Source organism: Coregonus clupeaformis, chromosome 35 (assembly GCF_020615455.1).
Source record: "Coregonus clupeaformis isolate EN_2021a chromosome 35, ASM2061545v1, whole genome shotgun sequence".
Lineage (NCBI taxonomy): Eukaryota > Metazoa > Chordata > Actinopteri > Salmoniformes > Salmonidae > Coregonus > Coregonus clupeaformis.
Window position 1 is genome coordinate 25,398,083 of NC_059226.1, and position 22,055 is coordinate 25,420,137.

At 41.2% G+C, this 22,055-nt stretch overlaps 1 protein-coding gene across 1 annotated transcript; it reads left to right on the forward strand.

Annotated features, from left to right (window-relative positions):
• Window positions 1–755: 755 nt before the first annotated feature.
• Window positions 756–3,013, forward strand: LOC121550970 (ADP-ribosylation factor-like protein 4D). The gene is made up of 2 exons (XM_041863442.1): window positions 756–899; window positions 1,708–3,013. The coding sequence occupies exon 2, from the start codon at window positions 1,728–1,730 to the stop codon at window positions 2,412–2,414; it is 687 nt and encodes a 228-aa protein (XP_041719376.1). The 5' UTR covers window positions 756–899; window positions 1,708–1,727; the 3' UTR covers window positions 2,415–3,013.
• Window positions 3,014–22,055: the final 19,042 nt, after the last annotated feature.

A 22,055-nucleotide genomic window follows, 5' to 3' on the forward strand; every position in this document is an offset into this window, starting at 1 on the left:
CCTGTGAGTTTTCATTTAACTCCCATGTGTGAAATCTGCCCTCCATTTGCTGCACTGTGGGTACATCTGATAACCACTCTAGTTTCAAATCTGCACCCAGTTTTGCATTCTCCTCTCATGACAGGCTACAACCAGCAAGTGTTGTGCTGTGAATAGTAACTGGATTCCTCCCAGATATGCTGATATGATCTGGCTGGTTTCATAACACATGCCCTATGAATACAGGACACTCCAACTCCAGCGGGTCATTCACTGAAATGTTATCATGGTGCTGTTCAAGGAAAAGACTACAAAGACATTATCATTCAAACTGCCACAGTCGATCCATTGTCCCCTAGCTGCCCCAAACTTTGTTCAGAGCAGACAGACCTCAAGCGGCTACCCAAAATACTTTATACACATATTTCCATGATTTTTGCTGGTATACATTTCTCATAGGCTACTGAACATGATGTCTCATGTCAAAATATGAACTAGGTTACTGTTTAGTGGTTTACGATTATGTATTGATTAAATAAAAAAGGCAAAACAGCCAAGACAGCCAACCAAGCTAAGCATACCCATATAATCAATATCCTACTTTGTTTATTCCCTTAGTTTGACAATTCCATAGCAATAGACTGATAACTGTCGATAAGAGCTCAAAAGTTGACCTCTGATAGGGGGGCTGGAACTGGGTGTGTTTTCGGCATGTTTTCGTTACGTCACTCGTGGGTGTTGTGTTGGTATTCTTCAGTCGCGCTCACCTCATTTGGGTCCATTCCTTGCCTGGAGAATAAAGTAGAGGGCCACTGGTGCTTGTAGCACAGTTTCTTTTGGAATTCTTCTTCTTCAGTGTGGATTTGTGCTTATCTGTGTTGGAATGATGTTGTCTGATTCAATACAGAAACGCTATAAAGGTAAGATTATGTTTTATATGTAAATGTGCTAACTAATGAACATAGTTTGTTTGGGTCGGTTCAACTAGCTAACTAATTAACGCAAACGTTAAGTGTCCCTAGACACGGTTAGAGATTGTTTCTCGCAAAGACAGAGAGCCAAGATTTACAAGTCCACCACAGTAGTTAGCCAATGTTTGATAACCCCACTGGCCACTGAAATTACTTGCAATTAAATAATTGTTACCCAACTATCTACCTAGAAGGCTAACACTTCACGATAGTGTTCTACTATCTGTTTATTTTATCGCGGTAAGGTTAACTAGCTAGCTAACGTTGCCGACACCAGCGTTACTATGCAGCCGCATATGCAACAAACCGACAGGACAGACGAGAGAAGTTTGCTGAAGAAACGTTACGTACATGGAACCAGAATATTCTGTGCCTTAACGACTAAACACATTTCAACGCGGTCAATTCATTTTTCTGCAGATAACGCGATAAACTAGTATGGAAATGCCTACTGTACGCTTTCTACTCTTATTGCCATGTAAAAAAATTAATAAAAGTAAACACGATTATAGCCAGTGTTGTTGTCAAACTTTAAGGGCAATTCCGCTGCAGTTCCATAGAATTACATATTGGAACTCAGTTTTTTCTGCTATGCAAAGATTAACAGCGTTGTTTTTAACAAACTTGTGACTAACTGAAATGGCCATTTTTTTTCTTCCAATGCATAGTCAGTAGACTTCACTTGCGAATGATTGTCATCCATGGTGCCATCTATAAAATAGATAACTAATCATGCCCGTTTTCTTCTTTTTATAAGGTCATCAGTGACTCCAGTGAATGCTTCGTCTCTCTGGAGACACCCACCACCCCCCGACTAGAGTCTGCCACCTCACAATCAGGGCCAGACAACCAGCCAAAATGGGCAACCAGCTAACAGAGATAGCCCCCAACACTCCTTTCCTCCCCAACTTCCAGTCTCTGCACGTGGTTGTCATCGGCCTGGACTCTGCAGGAAAGACCTCCCTGCTGTACAGACTAAAGCTCCGGGAATTTGTGGAGACCATCCCCACAAAGGGCTTCAACACGGAACGGATTAAAGTAGCAGTTGGAAGCTCGCGGGCCACCACCACCTTCCAGGTGTGGGACGTGGGCGGTCAGGAGAAGCTGCGGCCCCTGTGGAAGTCATACACGCGTCGCACCGATGGCCTGGTGTTCGTTGTGGATGCTGCAGAGACTGAGCGCATGGAGGAGGCCAAGGTGGAGCTCCACCGCATCAGTCGCTCGGCAGAGAACCAGGGAGTACCTGTTCTGGTGCTGGCCAACAAGCAGGACTTGGACTCGGCAGTCTCTGCTGTGGAGGTGGAGAAGGCCCTGGCCCTCCACGAGCTTAGCAACTCCACACTGCACCACACCCAGGGTTGCAGCGCGCTGAATGGCCAGGGGCTCCAACCCGGCCTGGAGAAACTATATGAAATGATCCTAAAGAGGAAGAAGCTGCTCAGACACAGTAAGAAGAAGAGATGAGCTGTGCGTCTGAGCTTCTGAAAGGCGCTTCACCCGCAGAATGTACCTTGTTGGTGTTCCTTGGAATTTTATGGGAATTTTGTGCCCTGAAGGATCTGCCTCTGGTCTCCCAGTGAGGGTCAGTCCAGAGGACAGAGAAATTGACCTGTTATACATTGGACACAGCACTGACTACATTCAGCCCTTTATATCGGCTCTTTGTATCGATAAACATTGCCATCTCCTTTTTATCAAGCTGTAGTGCCAACACGGTCTAGTCCAAACGTCCAGTGACGTATGGTAGTTCTCATTTAGTTTACCTTGTAGTTCACTTTGTTGCATGGAGGAGGTTCACCGTTGGGGAAGACAACGCTTTTGTAGATCAAAAGAGGGACTGTATTTCAACCCACTGTTCGGATGGCATTGGAACTGAAATGCCTGCTGCCACAGGCTGGCACGAGGCCTGAGGCTGCTAGCCATGATGCAAGTTTTCACCACAGTTTTGCTTGTCATGGTAGACTTAAATGTTTGAGGTGTGAAGTTGTTACAACCAATTGTTTTTACATTCTGTACATATTTTTATGTAATACTTACAAATGAATAAATTATTGAAGACACTATCTGTAAGTCCCCTTCTTTCCTTCTGTTTATTTGAACTTTGTAGCTAGAAATATTGTGAAAATGACCATGCTGACCAAGCGTTATATAGTTTGCACTGTTAATGGTATTCTCAACAGAATACCAAGGGTCCATATAACTTATAGGTTCCAAGTCCTCAGTCCAGTTTCCCTTTTTGCTCTTTGAGGTGGTTTTGCCTGAGAACGTCATTGAAAAAGTGTCCTTTCGAGTCAAAAACAACATAAGCTGTTGTCTCCTATTTTAATTACTATTGTGTGGCAGGGAGTTGGGGACTTAAAGGAAAGATTCACTCATTTTGAATGTTATATCATTTTTGTGCATCTCTGAGCGGCATGATGCAAAACTCGTCATACCGGCTGTATTTCTGCCTGCTTGAACGGCAATAACTCAGATACAAATGAAATATTCACGGGAATCGAAAGAACATTGCTTAGATGCATAAAAATGATAACATTCAAAATGGGTGAATCTTTCCTTTAACATCTGCACGCTTGATCCCACCCTGGCAGAGATCGTCTAAAGAACAAACAATCTCTTTGGCGTCTCCTTCATTATAGCTTTGGCATCAATCACAAGAGGAACTGCTTACCTGTATTATTCAATTACATTTAATAAGCGATTTGCACATCATTAGCAGTTTTCCAGTCATTTTATATATCTATGGTAACTCCATTAAGTCATTACTTGATCAGTTCATTTATTAGTCAGGCAAATGGTATAGTTAGCCCACAAAGATCAATGGGAATAGTTGTGAGGAATGTGTTTTCTTGAAGGGCATCTCACCTTCTAGTGAGAGAAAAGGCAGTGTTACAAATAGTAGGCCAGAAAAGGCAGTGTTACAAATAGTAGGCCAAGAACCACAGGCAGTTGTAATCCTGAGACTGTTTTATAAGTTACTCTTCCTGACAGTGCACCACTTGGCAGTAGTGCCACATGATGTCTTTACATACTGAAAATAACCTAGTTCTTGCCAGGTGCTAATATGTAACTGGTTTCTCAGATATTGTATTTCATCAGTAGAGAAAATCTACAGGTTTGAACAAGTGTTACTACTACCACACGTCATCTACTTGTGACTCATATTACTTGTATAGTGGAACGGAGTAGATTTAGAAGTTGTGTTTGGTTTTGTATATGTTCACAGAATACTATGAAACAGGGTCAAGGATCTACAGAGTTTGGGTTGTATAAATATTTGAAAGCCATATGAAAGGAAAGCCGTAGGCAGGGCTGATTTCAAACATACCACATAATTCAAATCAATAATGGAGGCTAGGAGCCTACACCAGCACAGTAAAACATTCACTTTAGTCTATTTCTGGTCATTCTAGTAATGGGGCCATGATGGGGCCATGACCAGGTTAATGCAATACAACTGTCACTGTGTCTTTGAGTTGTCTCTCCTCACACTTCACACATCTTTGGGGAAGGTATTGGTAAAAAAAAAAAGAATTTTGTGTCCATGCTGTTATATTCCAATAGCATCACCTACGTTTTGGTGGCATTTTCACCTTTAAGCTTACCGTATGCTTCCCAGTCAACAGTTCGCACAAATATTATGAAATCAGTGGAGGCTCCTCAGAGGAGGAATGGGAGGACCATTCTCCTCAGTGAATTTCATTAAAATTACAATTGAAAAACATTTAAAAAGTTGTATTTTTTAAATAAAACTATACTAAATATAATCACGTCACCAAATAATTGATTAAAACACACTATTTTGCAAAGAAGGTCTACAGTAGCCTCAACAGCACTCTGTAGGGTAGCACCATGGTGTAGCCGGAGGAGAGCTAGCTTCAATGTGTACATTGACTTCAATACAAAACCTAGGAGGCTCATGGTTCTCACCCCCTCCATAGACTTACACAGTAATTATGACAACTTCAGGAGGACGTCCTCCAGCCTATCAGAGCTCTTGCAGCATGAACTGACACATTGTCCACCCATTCAAAGGATCAGAGAATTAATCTAGTACTGAAAGCATAAGCTACAGCTAGCTAGCACTGCAGAGTATGAAATCGGGTGAGTAGTTGACTCAAAGAGAGAGAAAGACAATAGTTGAAATGTTTTGAACAAATTAATTTATTCCAAAATAAAGGAGAAGCAAGAGAGAAATAAGAGAGAAATATTTCCTAATTTTCTTTCACTTTCAGTTTCACATACTTAGCTAGCAAATGCAGCTAGCTAGTTTAGCCTACTGAAACAGAGGGATGCTATGTTAGCTAGCTGGCTATGACTTTCCAACACAACACTGGAACTCTTCCAAGTCAAGGTAAGCTATAGGTATTGCTAATGTATTGCCACCGAGGCCCGCCAGTGTAACTGCTTACTGATTGTACACTGTAACGTTACTGCATGATTGTAGCGGGTTTCCTAACTCATTAGTTCTATTAGCTATGCTGAATATGACGTTACTTTAGCGAATATGGTGACAAAGATGTAGGCCGTGTGTAGCGGTTTGGCTTGGAAAGGTTTGTTCGCCTGGTCACATACAGCTGATGTGTTGTGCATTGAAGTCTACAAGGGAAGGGAAGAGGTGAGAGGAGGAGAGCGCATTGATGCGAGAAGGAATACAACATGGCTGCTATGAAAGTGAACTGTGTTTACGCGTGATCAGGGGTCTATTCATTCCACCGATTCTGTTGAAAAACGCTTCTTAAACGGAAGCACAGAACAATATGGGGATAAACATTCCTGAATTTGTCCAATAGAAACTCTTGTTTGCAACTGTTGACTAATGATTACACCCTATATCAGCTAGATGTGTGTCACTGTCTGTCACCTCAAATTTGTCTCTTGACCTGTGTACACCTACATTGTAAACATTCATTCATAGGCTAGGTTGTAGCAACCTCATGATGGGTATAGGGACAATTTGAGTATCATGTAGTAGCCTAAACCTATCGCTGTTACATTGAACTGGGTGAATGGAATATGAATGAGAGTCATCCAATATGCTGTAATAGAAATAAGGCCATGCTCATTAAAAAAAGGGTCCTCATCTTAAATGGCATTGACCGCCACTGTATGAAATATTTTATGACATTTAGTGACATTTTGGTGTTTGGCAGTTTTTTTGGGGGCTGTTCGAGCAAGGCTAGTCGAAGTTAGGTAGCTGAAGTCTACGCCCCTTCGTCGGTGATTGGTCAAAAATAAGGATTCTTCAATGAAGTGTTTGTTGTCATTCAATGAGAGACGACTCGTTTTCATGCAAATGTTTTCACTTGTAAAATTGCGCAACAAACTCCTACTTGGCAAAAACGTCAAAATTGATGACAGATTTCTTGATTTATCTTAGATTAATTCAGACTATTTTGAAGAAGTGTATATTGGCTATTTGTTACTACGTCGTCTCAAGAGGGACAAACAGTAATATTGGCGCTTTTTTTCTAGTTTTTCAACCGTTGGTCTTTTAAGGGCGTATGCGAGACACAGATGTTCGCTTCGCCTAGCCGAGTTTTGCTAGGAGCAAACCGAACCTAGTGTGTGGACACCTTCATTCACTCTACTTGTCTGCAGGCCGATCTGGGAAGATAAGTCATGCAGGAATTTAAGAAGGACCCACCAATACCCACCCATCCCCCATCACGGCCACAGTCTCACCACCAACCATACACTTCTACTGATACCAAATCCAATTACCTTGATTAGAACCTCCCTGTGTGTCTCAGCAGCTTGAGCTGGAGCTGGATTAGTCAGCAGTATTGGCTCAAACCATCACGGAAAACACAGTAGCCAAGTTTAATTCAATTAAACTTTTATTTGATTTGCGTGTTTTTGCGATTTCATCGTCAAAGTGCTCTGCTCTCCCAAGGCACAAGACCAAAACCACGTAAAGCAGGTCTACATGAATTGAAGTTAAGGATATGTAAATGTAAATCTTTCACTAGAAGGTAGGCTTTATAGATCTTTGACCACACCATTCGGTTTTGCAAATAACTGTCATCCAGCTTGGCTTTGCTAACATTGTCTGGCCTCTTCTAAATATGCCCTGCATGCTACATTTCACCCCCATGGCCAGTGCTGTAATTTAGGGTGTTTCTGATGGGTGTCTCCACATTCTATGGGAGGCTCCAGCTTTATGGGTAATTTAAGTTGGCTCACAGATAGTGCTTCCAGAATAGAACATTACCGCTCCCTCTCACTCCCCAAGCAGCCGTGATCACTGACCAGGTAATAAAGCAGGGAAATTAGTCTGTGCTAAGGGATTTATTTTACCCTTGAGAAAAAGTACTCAACTTATTTGTGTACTTGGGAGACTTTTTGAACTGAAGTGTGGGTCTAGTAGTTACCGAGCTTGCGTAAAGCTCTATTATATCAAACCAACCCTGTGATCCACACCCACTGTCTAAAGAATAGCTGAGTAGTGACACAGGCCTGGCTATGCACTGCCCCCCAGGCACTACATACCCAGTCTGACAGCCTATGAGCTGGAAGGGTGCAACCCAGACAAGACCAGGGCAATCCAATGGACAGGTGTTTTGTTTATGCTCTTCCCTGCATCATGGAAGATAAATGTCTTAGAATATTTATCTTCTTGTTCTTGCTCATGTGAATATTTACATTAAACTACATGAGTCATTACAAGCTTGATGTCAACGTCAGTGATTTTTGAGACAGTCCAACAGTAATAAGTGATACCGGAAAATAATCATGAAAATCAAATACGAATCTTGTATGGCAGAAGTACAAAGTAATCTAATAAGGATGGGTAAGATTTTGTATGTTTTAATGTACATGTCAGTGGTGTATTTGTATATGTGTTCATGTATATGCCTTATATAATATACACAATTGAATACATGATGTGGTGCATTTACTACAAAGATATGGTATGTATATTTGAGACAAAATATATGAATTATATGAGTCATCTATGAATATTATGAGAAAAGTGTATGTGCTGAGAATGTAACCTCTACAAAAGAAATGCTTTTGTTCTAGGTTTCACATTGTTTTTTATAAGTCAACCTATAAAAAAACATCACAATTACTATAAGAAAAATACAATATCTGTATATATATATTTTTTCAGGTATGAGTTTCCATGGTTAAGGCTGGGCATCACCTTCTGCTAGACAGTTGAAGTTGGAAGTTTACATACACTTAGGTTGGAGTCATTAAAACACGTTTTTGAACCACTCCACAAATTTCTTGTTAACAAACTAGAGTTTTGGCAAGTCGGTTAGAACATCTACTTTGTGCATGACACAAGTAATTTTTCCAACAATTGGTTACAGACAGATTATTTCACTTATAATTCACTGTATCACAATTCCAGTGGGTCAGAAGTTTACATACACTAAGTTGACTGTGCCTTTAAACAGCTTGGAAAATTCCAGAAAATGATGTCATGGCTTTAGAAGCTTCTGATAGGCTAATTGACATCATTTGAGTCAATTGGAGGTGTACCTGTGGATGTATTTCAAGGCCTACCTTCAAACTCTGTGCCTCTTTGCTTGACATCATGGGAAAATCAAAAGAAATCAGCCAAGACCTCAGAAAATAAATTGTAGTCTGGTTCATCCTTGGGAGCAATTTCCAAACACCTGAAGGTACCACGTTCATCTGTACAAACAGCAAGTATAAACACCATGGGACCACGCAGACGTCATACTGCTCAGGAAGGAGACGCGTTCTGTCTCCTAGAAATGAACATACTTTGGTACAAAAAGTGCAAATCAATCCCAGAACAACAGCAAAGGACCTTGTGAAGATGCTGGAGGAAACAGGTACAAAAGTATCTATATCCACAGTAAAACGAGTCCTATATCGACATAACCTGAAAGGCCGCTCAGCAAGGAAGAAGCCACTGCTCCAAAACCGCCATAAAAAAGCCAGACTACGGTTTGCAACTGCACATGGGGACAAAGATCATACTTTTTGGAGAAATGTCCTCTGGTCTGATGAAACAAAAATATAACTGTTTAGCCATAATGACCATCGTTATGTTTAGAGGAAAAAGGGGGTTGCTTGCAAGCCAAAGAACACCATCCCAACCGTGAAGCACGGGGGTGGCAGAATCATGCTGTGGGGGTGCTTTGCTGCAGGAGGGACTGGTGCACTTCACAAAATAGATGGCATCATGAGGAAGGAAAATTATGTGGATATATTGAAGCAACATCTCAAGACATCAGTCAGGAAGTTAAAGCTTGATCGCAAATTTAGATGAAAGTGACAGAAGACAGCATCATGAATCTTCAATTTTATGAAAACAAATCTAACTGAAACCATGGTGAAAGAGAAATCACTATCTCTCATTCTTCATGTACAAACCACTCTTTCAATGCATAACATGTATGCACTGTATGAAAAATTTATGCACTCACTAACTGTAAGTCGCTCTGGATAAGAGCATCTGCTAAATGACTAAAAATTTTAAATAACATCCTATCTTGCCTCTGTACCTTAATGGGTTATTGGGATTAATGGGACAATCCAGGGGTCTCTCTGCATTGGACATCGTAATACTGTATTTGACACTGAGGGCCAGGAGGTAAATGTCTTCTGTTCTGGCCCATCCATAGAGGTCAACCCGGCTCCATTACTATCTATGACCTTAGGCAGGCTGGCGGAACACAGATAATACTTTCAATAGCACCCACCACTACTGAGCAATAGATAAGTGCCAATTCCAATTAATAACTCTATAACGATGTGACCTGAAATGGGTTACTGTGCAATCAGCTCCTGCACTGGTGTCTGGGAGGTGATCTGCCTCCTGCTATTGGGGATGGTGAATGGGAATATTCATACATGGATTGGCCTTGGTCACATATCTGTGTGTCTTGCAGACCTGGGTTAAGTATTTGTCATTTAAATACTTATATTCTGTTTATTTGAGTATTTCCAAATAATGTGGTGCCGAATCAATTACTTCTATTTGAAGTATTTTTAAAAATAACTTCCTATAAATAGCCTACTATTTTAAACTATTTTAAAATGCTTGTTTCCAAATACGTTATTTCAAATAACCCTAGGACCAAACAGACACGAGTTCAAATGCATGGGAGTTTTTAAATAATATAATATTTGTTTGAAAATATATGCCAATACTGTCCAAGTGTATTTTCAAATATATTCCAATATTCAACTGCTTGTTTTTTTTCTAAGAAGAAATTGCTGAATACTTACTTTGAAATGTATGTGAAAGTAATTGTAATAATTTAAATAGTATTTGAACCCAGGTGTGGTGTCTTGCAAGGAGATGTGATACATTGAAATGGTAACATCATATTATTATTCAAAGTCAGGTAAACTGTTAAATACTGTGTGACAGTGAGGACAACTGATGAGTGGCAACATAGTGTTTGTGTTTATTGCACCCCTATGCTTGCGACCAGTTACTCCATGTTGACTGAACACAGCAAACCCAACTTGGACCTGTCAACAAACATGGTAGCTTGGAAAACAAGCACAGTAGCTTGTGGAACATGGCTCGTTCAGGCGTTAAGGAGGCAATTAAACAGACTTCTCTCTGCCTCACACGGTTGTCACTCAGATGCTGTTGATTTGGCACTGTGCTGTGATCTTCAGATAGAAGTTTTCCCATAGCCACAGATCTAGGATTAGCTTACCCTCCCCTAATCCTGGTGTTGGGCATCAAAGGGAATTGTAAAAACTGTCTCTAGATCAGCATCCATGGGTAACTTAATCCAGACTCTGTGTGGCTTGTCTGCTACACACGTAGTCATTTAGCACCAGGCCTCAGGGCTTGCTGTGAATCAGCATGGGTCTTGTTGTAAACCACAATGAAATGGTTTGGACAGTAAAGCACAAACCTACTTTGGTTCTCAGATAAGTATGTCTTTTTCTGTACCAAGGTTTTCCATTGAAAACAAGAGGTCAAAAAATATGTTTTTAAATGAATAGATAACTTTGCCATTGGTTTGTAAGTGCAAACATAATACCTATCTTATGTTATTGTTTCTATTCCTCTGTGATATCTTGTTTGGCCTATAAAGTTCCTCTCTCAATATGAAGACACTCCATGCTGACAGTTAGTTTTTGATAGATGTCCTTGCTTGCTTATTGCAATATGTTCCTATCTGCTTCCGGACAATGTTATTTTTCGATGTAGGTAGTAGAGACCTAAAACTGTCAGAAATCAGTAGATTAATGTGCAGTGGAGGACAAGTGTCTGGTCTATGTTAGTCAATGTGTGTGTGGGAGACTGACTTGATGTTTACCAGTGGCCTTGAGATAAGAATGCATTTGTGCATCGAAACAATATCTCCATTATGTGTTCCTCTCATTTTCATTTTCATTATCTCTCTCTCTCTCTCTCTCTCTCTCTCTCTCTCTCTCTCTCTCTCTCTCTCTCTCTCTCTCTCTCTCTCTCTCTCTCTCTCTCTCTCTCTCTCTCTCTCTCTCTCTCTCTCTCTCTCTCTCTCTCTCTCTCTCTCTCTCTCTATATATATATATTTGGAGAGTTTAACTAAATGGAATTGTGCTTTTTGTGAAAAGGCCACAGAAAAGGAAGAATATCGTGGGGAGGATTTCATCACTTTTAGGACTGTTATGAAGTATGTCTTCATGTGTATCTAATTTGTAATTACTGACAGTCCGGATTGTTTCTCTCTATCACTGACCATGTACCTCATGACAGACAAGTGACATGATGTAAGTAAACAGAGCCCACAGTGTCACTGTGATTGTAACTGTCTACAGGATCAACCTCCCCCATATGATGCCTAGACGCAGGGGACAGAGGGAAAGGAAAGGGGATACCTAGTCAGTCGCACGGTTGCGCCCTAATTGCAGTATTAGCTATATTTAGCCCTGGCTGTCCCCCCACCACTTAATCTGCCCGTCTCTCTCTCTCTCTCTCTCTCTCTCGATTTATTTGCCTGTGAAATGTACTTTCTAGCCCAAGCTGTGAGCTCCCAGGATACTTCATCCACTATTACACTCAGGAATGTTCTCATTAAACGCTTTGGGAACACTGTCCGGCCCATTCCAGAATTTTACCACGCCAGTTGCTAATTAATAATAATAATAATATGCCATTTAGCAGACGCTTTTATCCAAAGCGACTTACAGTCATGCGTGCATACATTTTTGTGTATGGGTGGTCCCGGGGATCGAACCCACTACCTTGGCGTTACAAGCGCTGTGCTCTACCAGCTGAGCTACAGAGGACCGCTAATTGAATTAATTGCTGTCGTTTGGGTTTTTGGTGGTGGTGGGACACAAGCGTGAAGTACAGTTCTGGAACTAGTTGGAGAGGTTAACTAAATGGAATTGTGTTTTTGTGAAAAGCCCACAGAAAAGGAAGAATAACATGTGGGGAGGATTTCATCACTTTTAGGACTTATTTTTTTATTTTACCTTTATTTAACTAGGCAAGTCAGTTAAGAACAAATTCTTATTTACAATGTCGGCCTACACTGGCCAAACCCGGACGACACTGGGCCAATTGTTATGAAGTATGTCTTTATGTGTATCCAATTTGTAATTACTGATAAATTATATTGTTTCTCTCTATCACTAACCATGTGTGGTGATGTGATTTGAAGGAGTCAGGCGCAGGAGGGTAAATCACAGAATAACAGGTTTATTCCGTTGACACAGCGGTACGCAGCAATGCATCAAACACTCCAGTGCGGAAATATTCCACACACTGGAAACAACAAGGCACACGGGTGAATATCCCGGTGATACAAAATGCAAGCGCTCCACCGAGCTAAACTAAACTTCACAATAAACAATCACACACAAAGACAAGGGGGCAGAGGGAACACTTATACAGGTACTGATGAGGGGAATTGAAACCAGGTGTGGGTAATAAACAAGACAAAACAAATGGAATGATGAGATGAGGAGCGGCAGTGGCTAGAAGGCCGGTGACGACGAACGCCAAAGCCTGCCCGAACAAGGAGAGGAGGCAGCTTCGGAGGAAGTCGTGACACCATGTACCTCACGACAGTGACATGATGTAAGTAATCAGAGCCCACAGTGTCAATGTGATTGTAACTGTTTACAGTTGTTAGTCACAGTGTCTCTGCTCTTTCTCCCCGTCGCTCCTCACAGCCCAGGCAGTCAGCCGATCACAGTTTGTTTTCACTATAAAGTATTGGCCCAGGGAAGTCAGGATTATCTAACAGACAAGATGGGTGTCGGGATATGGGAGAGCAAGGGAGACGAGGGACGTATTAGGACACAAAACTGATTGTTATTACTCTCTGGGGCTTCTACGTCTGCCTGAACTGTCTGCCTGAACAGTCCTGCAAAGCTTTAATTGGAGCTGCAGAGGTTGGAGAATCTGCTCTGCTTGGCTCTCTTTGGCTCTCTGGAAACAGACGGTCAGAGCACCACACAGGGACACAGCACTGCAGGGCAAACAGTTACAGTCTGGATCTCAGCTGGGCCATAGCAGCTGTTAAACCCTCCAGTTTATGACTTCACCTGAGAAACAACCATTGTTGTTTTGAAATGATTCAGGGATTTTATATGATGGGTCTGATAGAGTGGTGTAGCCTGCCAAGTAGACTGATGATTAGTTTACCACTCCGGGCCCTGTGGCACTATACCTCTCGATTTGCGCTATTATGGAGTCTACGGCACACTATCATGCTAGGGAAAGTTTGAGATATTTCTGAATGAGAGAGGACGTGAGAATGAGTATTGGTTTTCCACATCTTTGCGTGAGCTGTGCCCTCTGACCTGTGAAACATGCAGAGAAGAGTAATCACTGCATAGACTTTCATGTCAAAGTAATCACAAATCCTAGTCAATATTTGGTTTTAGTATGTTCCACTTAAGAGCCTCAGCTGTAAAACTCAGTCTTCAGGCCTCACCACCAGTCCAGCTTGTAGAGGTTGACTCCTGTTTGATTACTCAGCAAGGTGCCATTCTATGCCAGGCATTCAAAGAATGTTTCACCAGTTTGTCTGCATACCCGCCCCCGCTTCCCTCCCTCATTCAGAGGGGTTGGGTTAAATGTAGAAGACAAATTCCGGTTGAATACTTTCAGTTGTGCAACAGACTAGGTATCCCCTTTCCTTTCCCTCTCTGTCCCCTGCGTCTAGGCATCATATGGTGGAAGTTGATCCTGTAGAAGGGTGGAATATTGACATTGTTTTCCATACTGTATTTCAGAATATCAATCAGGTCACACAGTTGAAATTAAAATAAAGTAATTTAGATACTATAGTATTTCCATGTCTAATGCCACACTCATCATAGCCCTTATGTGTCTGGTATTGACTGTCAATGCTTACAGTGCATCGTAACCATTACACCATTTGTTGGCTAAATACAGTACATCAGTCAAAATGTTTAATTCCCCCATCCGAACAAAACATTCTGTTATGTGTGGTACCCTTCATTGGTTACCACAGTAAATCTAAAACAACGGCTGACGTACAGTATCAAAGGTACTTACTGACAACCATGCAAACTAACACCTGCTATAATACCATTACCAATGTCAGTCAGGCTTTAATATAACAGTATGGGTATGATAAACGCTCCATGTGAAGATAATCGAGTCTCACTGAGAATGTTGTTGAATATAAATAACCTTTTAAGCTTCAAATCCTTCTTCTCTTTCCATTCTACCCCTGTTCTATTCTATTCAGATATGCATACATTTTACAGGTAATCCATTTAAAGGCACGATGCACACAATGAAGCAATCCAAGTTAAGTGCCCTGCTCAAGGGCACTGCAGTAACATGCACCACTTTGGATTTTAGCATGCAACCATCTGGTAAACCCTCTTCCTCTACATACAAATTCATACAGCCTATTTAAGGCTCCTTCAAAGATTTTGGTTTTGTAATATTATTGAAGAGTATTGTCGGACGAAAAAATACCAGCTACATACCATTATCTGAAATCATTACAGGAAATATGAAGGCTATGAGCTATATTCAATCTGTATCACTGCGTGCTAGAAATGTAAAGGTAATTTCCGATTTAACCTAACGTTTACCGCTAATGTGGTAACATTGCCTTTAAATGTCAATCACGCTGTAACGTTGAACTTCCGTAATACGGATTGAATAGAGCCCTATGATATCTACAGAACACTATTCCACTATATGAATGCATAAAAAATTATTTTGTTGGCTTATTTCTCCTACATTGAAGTTTCTGTCCTCTTTGTGTATTCTCTAACATAGACACTGAGTGTACAAAACGTTAGGAACACCCGCTCTTTCCATGACATAGACTGACCAAGTGAATCCAGGTGAAAGCTAGGATCCATTATTGATGTCACTTGTTAAATCCACTTAAATCAGTGTAGATGAAGGAGAGGAGACAGTTTAAAGAATGATTTTTAAGCCTTGAGAAAATTGAGACATGGATTGTGTGTGTGCCATTCAGAGGGTGAATGAGCAAGACAAAATATTTAAGTGCCTTTGAACAGGGTAGCCTCAACAGCACTCTGTAGGGTAGCACCATGGTATAGCCGGAGAACAGCTAGTTTCTGTCCTCCTCTGGGTACATTGACTTCAATACAAAACAAAGGAGTATCATGATTGTCACTACCTTCCATAGACTTACACAGTATCTATGAAAACTTCCAGAGGACATCCTCCAACCTATCAGAGCTCTTGCAGCATGAACTGACATGTTGTCCACCCAATCAAAAGATCAGAGAATTAATATAGTACTGAAAGCTTAAGCTACAGCTAGCTAGCACTGCAGTGCATATATTGTGGTGAGTAGTTGACTCAGAGAAAGACAATAGTTGAAATGTTTTGAACAAATTAATTTCTTCAAAAATGAAGGAAAAGCAAGAGAGAGCGAGAAAGAGAGCTAGCTATATTTCATTGTATTTTTTTCACTTGCAGTTAGCTAGAAAATGCAGTCAGCTAGTTTAGCCAACTCAAACACCCAGCTCAAAACAGAGGGGGGTGCTATGTTAGCTAGCTGACTATGGCTATCCAACACTGGAACTCTTCCAAGTCAAGGTAAACTTTTGGTTTTATTAATTTATTGCCACCAGGCCCGCCGGTGTAACTGCTAAACTGCTTGCTGTACACTGTACTGCATGATTGTAGCGGGTTTACTAAAGTGTTAGTTCTAGTAACTATGTTGACTATGAAGTTAGCTAATAATGGTAACAACGATGTAGGTTAGCAGTTATGATATGAAGGTTTGGCTTGGATTTTTATTTTGTTGCCTGGTCACAGACAGCTGTTGTGTTGTGCAATGAAGTCCACAAGCAAAGGGAAAAGGTGAAAGGAGGAGAGCGCGTAGAGGCGAGAAGGAATTATATATATATATATATACAGTGGGGAGAACAAATATTTGATACACTGCCAATTTTGCAGGTTTTCCTACTTACAAAGCATGTAGAGGTCTGTAATTTGATCATAGGTACACTTAAACTGTATGATTTTTAAGTAATTAATTTGCAATTTATTGCATGACATAAGTATTTGATCAACTACCAACCAGTAAGAATTCCGGCTCTCACAGACCTGTTCGTTTTTCTTTAAGAAGCCCTCCTGTTCTCCACTCATTACCTGTATTAACTGCACCTGTTTGAACTCGTTACCTGTATAAAACACACCTGTCCACACACTCAATCAAACAGGCTCCAACCTCTCCACAATGGCCAAGACCAGAGAGCTGTGTAAGGATATCAGGGATAAAATTGTAGACCTGCACAAGGCTGGGATGGGCTACAGGACAATAGGCAAGCAGCTTGGTGAGAAGGCAACAACTGTTGGTGCAATTATTAGAAAATGGAAGAAGTTCAAGATGACGGTCAATCACCCTCTGTCTGGGGCTCCATGCAAGATCTCACCTCGTGGGGCATCAATGATCATGAGGAAGGTGAGGGATCAGCCCAGAACTACACGGCAGGACCTGGTCAATGACCTGAAGAGAGCTGGGACCACAGTCTCAAAGAAAACCATTAGTAACACACTACGCCGTCATGGATTAAAATCCTGCAGCGCACGCAAGGTCCCCCTGCTCAATCCAGCGCATGTCCAGGCCCGTCTAAAGTTTGCCAATGACCATCTGGATGATCCAGAGGAGGAATAGGAGAAGGTCATGTGGTCTGATGAGACAAAAATATAGTTTTTGGTCTAAACTCCACTCGCTGTGTTTGGAGGAAGAAGAAGGATGAGTACAACCCCAAGAACACCATCCCAACTGTGAAGCATGGAGGTGGAAACATCATTCTTTGGGGATGCTTTTTTGCAAAGGGGACAGGACGACTGCACCGTATTGAGGGGAGGATGGATGGGGCCATGTATCGCGAGATCTTGGCCAACAACCTCCTTCCCTCAGTAAGAGCATTGAAGATGAGTCGTGGCTGGGTCTTGCAGCATGACAACGACCCGAAACACACAGCCAGGGCAACTAAGGAGTGGCCTAGCAAGTCTCCAGACCTGAACCCAATAGAACATCTTTGGAGGGAGCTGAAAGTTCGTATTGCCCAGCGACAGCCCAGAAACCTGAAGGATCTGGAGAAGGTCTGTATGGAGGAGTGGGCCAAAATCCCAGCTGCAGTGTGTGCAAACCTGGTCAAGACCTACAGGAAACGTATGATCTCTGTAATTGCAAACAAAGGTTTCTGTACCAAATATTAAGTTCTGCTTTTCTGATGTATCAAATACTTATGTCATGCAATAAAATGCAAATTAATTACTTAAAAATCATACAATGTGATTTTCTGGATTTTTGTTTTAGATTCCGTCTCTCACAGTTGAAGTGTACCTATGATAAAAATTACAGACCTCTACATGCTTTGTAAGTAGGAAAACCTGAAAAATTGGCAGTGTATCAAATACTTGTTCTCCCCACTGTATAACAAGCAAAGTGATCATGCTGTTTATATGCGGCTGCTTTGAAAATGAACTGTGCTTGCTGTTGATCAGGTGTGTATTCATTCCACCGATTATGTTGGAAAATGTTTCTTAAACGGAAGCAAACGGAACGAAACGGGGATAAACATACATGAATTTGTCCAATAATTATTACACCCTAGATCAGCTAGATGCAGGCAATAGTGTGCAAGGTGGTATTGAATGTGTCACTGTCACCTTGATTACTGACATTTTCTCTTGACCCATGCACCTACGTTGTAAACTTCGTAAGCTAGGTTGTAGCAACCTCATGATGGGATAGGGAAAATTTGAGTATCATGTAGTAGCCTAAACCTATCGATGTTACATTGAGCTGGGTGAATGGAATATGAATGTTAGTCATCCAATATGCTGTAATAGAAATAAGGCCATGCTCATGAAAAAAAATCGTCCTCCCTTATCTTAAATGGCACCGACCGCCACTTGTATCAAGAATGGTCCACCACCCAAAGGACATCCAGCCAACTTGACACAACTGTGGGAAGCATTGGAGTCAACATGGGCCAGCATCCCTGTGGAACGCTTTCGACACCTTGTAGAGTCCATGCCCCGACGAATTGAGGCTGTTCTCATTTCATTTTAGTCATTTAGCAGACGCTCTTATCCAGAGTGACTTACAGGAGCAATTAGGGTTAAGTGCCTTGCTTAAGGGCATATCGACAGATTTTTCACCTAGTCGGCTCGGGGATTAGAACCAGCGACCTTTCGGTTACTGGCACAATGCTCTTACCCACTAAGCTACCCGCTGAGGGCAAAAGGGGGTGCAACTCAATATTAGGAAAGTATTCCTAATGTTCTGTACACTCAGTGTAAACTTACATGCTTAATTACTAACATCATGAGTAATTGCAGCTGCACTGGTCCCCGCTGGTCTCCTCTATTTTGGTCTTTAATCATTAGGACCTTTTTAGGAATGTGAAATGTAAATAAACACCAGTGACATGCCTTCATTGCTTTTTAAGGGGGTGTTAAAAAGCTGTGGAGAAATGTAATGGACAAAGATAGCGAACACACTGAACTGACACAGACAGATGCAGCCGGAGAGGATGGATGCATTGAAGTTTCTCTCTGGATGACAAGGCACCCAAATGCTGACCATCTTCCCTTTCGGTAGCCATGGAAATCACTGGCAGGTTACCAAGAGTGACCTTGTGGAAGCATCAGACATTTACTGCTTTTGTGGGGCAGGGTTGCATATCATCAGAGGCCATGACCTTTAATGTAGGGGCTGGGTTCATTGGTGGGATTTTGTCATGTTCAGCATTGTACTCACACTGTGCACTGTTTGACTAACCAATATGATAACACAATATATTCTTGGTAGTAGCTCCTGGTTGCAAACAGATTTTGTTCAAAACAAAATAACTTCTCATCAAGGTTAGACGTAGGTCATTAGCTCATAATAATGTTTGTCCTCTATTGGATTAAACTGTTGTTAATTTTTAGGGTGTCCAATCAAAAATGCATCTTTTGACCAATGGGTAAAATAACATGTTAATTGTGTAGACGATCCTCTAAGACAGCGTTTCCCAAACTCGGTCCTTGGGACCCCAAGGGGTGCACGTTTTGGTTTTTGCCCTAACACTACACAGCTGATTCAAATGATCAAAGCTTGATGATTAGTTGATTATTTAAATTAGCTGTGTCGTGCTATGACAAAAACCAAAACGTGCACCCCTTGGGTTCCCAAGGACCGAGTTTGGGAAACCCTGCTCTAAGAAAACCAATGGTCCAAACCTTGTCTCTATCATAATCCGTCCAAAATTTATTGGAGTTTTTACCCTGGTAGGGTGGTAAAAATTGGGGCGAGTAAATCAATGGAGGCCAGAGAAAAAAAGTGGTCATAAATCAGCAAAATAGCATGGCTTCAGCTAGGCCAGATGCTGTGTGAGAATTAAGGGCTACCTGACAGGCTACCAGACAGGCTACCGCTGAACTCGTCATCTTTCTCCTCAAATCTGGAGGACATAAAACAGTATAAAGGTAAGATAGATATCAATTTTGAGACATTACATTCATTCATATTTTAGTATACGCTGTTCATATTAATGTGAAGTTCCTGTTCTTTTTCAAAAACGTTGTATCAATAGCTAGGTTTCCATCCAATTGGCGACAGATTTTCATGCTAAAATTCTAAAATCTGCATTCAAACAATATGCACATTTTCCCACCAGAGATGTGTTCCAATCAAATTGACTTGTTGCAGATAAAAGGCTGTGCGTGATGACATAGTATAGCCTACATAAAAATACAGTTTGCAGTTAAATTCCCATGTGTTTCCATCACATTTTCAACTCTACTGATGGTTTTCTCACTAAATAAATTGCGATGTAGCAAGTGTGCCCACTCTGGTATTGGCATTTGCGCGAGCTGTTGGCTAAAGCGCACGTATAGCCTACATGATGAGATTATTATGGACAAAAGAGCGAGATTATTTGTATTTGTCAAATGGCAGACAAGCATCGATGATCATGTCACCAGAATAAGAACCTCGATATTTATTGGAAAGGAGCATCAAGCTCATCACCTTGCACTTTCACCACCCTGTGAAGTTAATCAGAATTGATTTAATCTATAGCCTAATAAACTGTGTGCTTTCCTGACCAGTCGAAGTGGGAGGACCACACAACATGTCATTGCGTGACTCCAAGTTTACTTCGATATGATGGTTATTATATCAATATTTGTACATAAAAGCGTTTCCACCTACATTTCTCACCGCAACAAGAAGATCCCACCTTGTCTAGCGTATTTTGTTTTGTCGACATTTGGAACGTTTCCATCAGGCCTGTCATTACATTTTTTATCCGACATGCACTTTACTCGCATAAAAAGGTTGGATGGAAACCTGGTTTCTGTAAAATGTCAACGGAGCACGTAGCATACCCCAAGATTTTTATTTTCAAAGCCTTTTACATTTACAGTTGAAGTCGGAAGTTTACATACACTTAGCAAATTTCTTGTTAACAAACTATCATTTTTCAAAGTCGGTTAGGACATCTACTTTGTGCATGACACAAGTAATGTTTCCAACAATTGTTTACAGACAGATTGTTTCACTTATAATTCACTGTATCACAATTCCAGTGGGTCAGAAGTTTACATACAATAAGTTGACTGTGCTTTTAAACAGCTTGGAAAATTCCAGAAAATGATGTCATGGCTTTAGAAGCTTCTGATAGGTTAATTGACATAATTTGAGTCAATTGGAGGTGTACCTGTGGATGTATTTCAAGGCCTAACTTCAAACTTTGCTTGACATCATGGGAAAATCAAAAGAAATCAGCCAAGACCTCAGAAAAAAGATTGTAGACCTCCACAAGTCTGGTTCATCCTTGGGAGCAATTTCCAAACGCCTGAAGGTACCACGTTCATCTGTACAAACAATAGTATGCAAGTATAAACACCATGGAACCACGCAGCCATCATACCGCTCAGGAAGGAGACACGTTCTGTCTCCTAGAGATGATCGTACTTTGGTGCGAAAAGTGCAAATCAATCCCAGAACAACAGCAAAGGACCTTGTGAAGATAATGGAGGAAACAGGTACAAAAGTATCTACAGTGGGGGAAAAAAAGTATTTAGTCAGCCACCAATTGTGCAAGTTCTCCCACTTAAAAAGATGAGAGAGGCCTGTAATTTTCATCATAGGTACACGTCAACTATGACAGACAAAATGAGGAAAAAAATTCCAGAAAATCACATAGTAGGATTTTTTATGAATTTATTTGCAAATTATGGTGGAAAATAAGTATTTGGTCAATAACAAAAGTTTCTCAATACTTTGTTATATACCCTTTGTTGGCAATGACACAGGTCAAACGTTTTCTGTAAGTCTTCACAAGGTTTTCACACACTGTTGCTGGTATTTTGGCCCATTCCTCCATGCAGATCTCCTCTAGAGCAGTGATGTTTTGGGGCTGTCGCTGGGCAACACAGACTTTCAACTCCCTCCAAAGATTTTCTATGGGGTTGAGATCTGGAGACTGGCTAGAGCCACTCCAGGACCTTGAAATGCTTCTTACGAAGCCACTCCTTCGTTGCCCGGGCGGTGTGTTTGGGATCATTGTCATGCTGAAAGACCCAGCCACGTTTCATCTTCAATGCCCTTGCTGATGGAAGGAGGTTTTCACTCAAAGTCTCACGATACATGGCCCCATTCATTCTTTCCTTTACACGGATCAGTCGTC

Coding starts and splice junctions, on each gene's coding strand:
- LOC121550970 (XM_041863442.1), top strand. CDS start 1,728: ATGCTTCGTCTCTCTGGAGACACCCACCACCCCCCGACTAGAGTCTGC.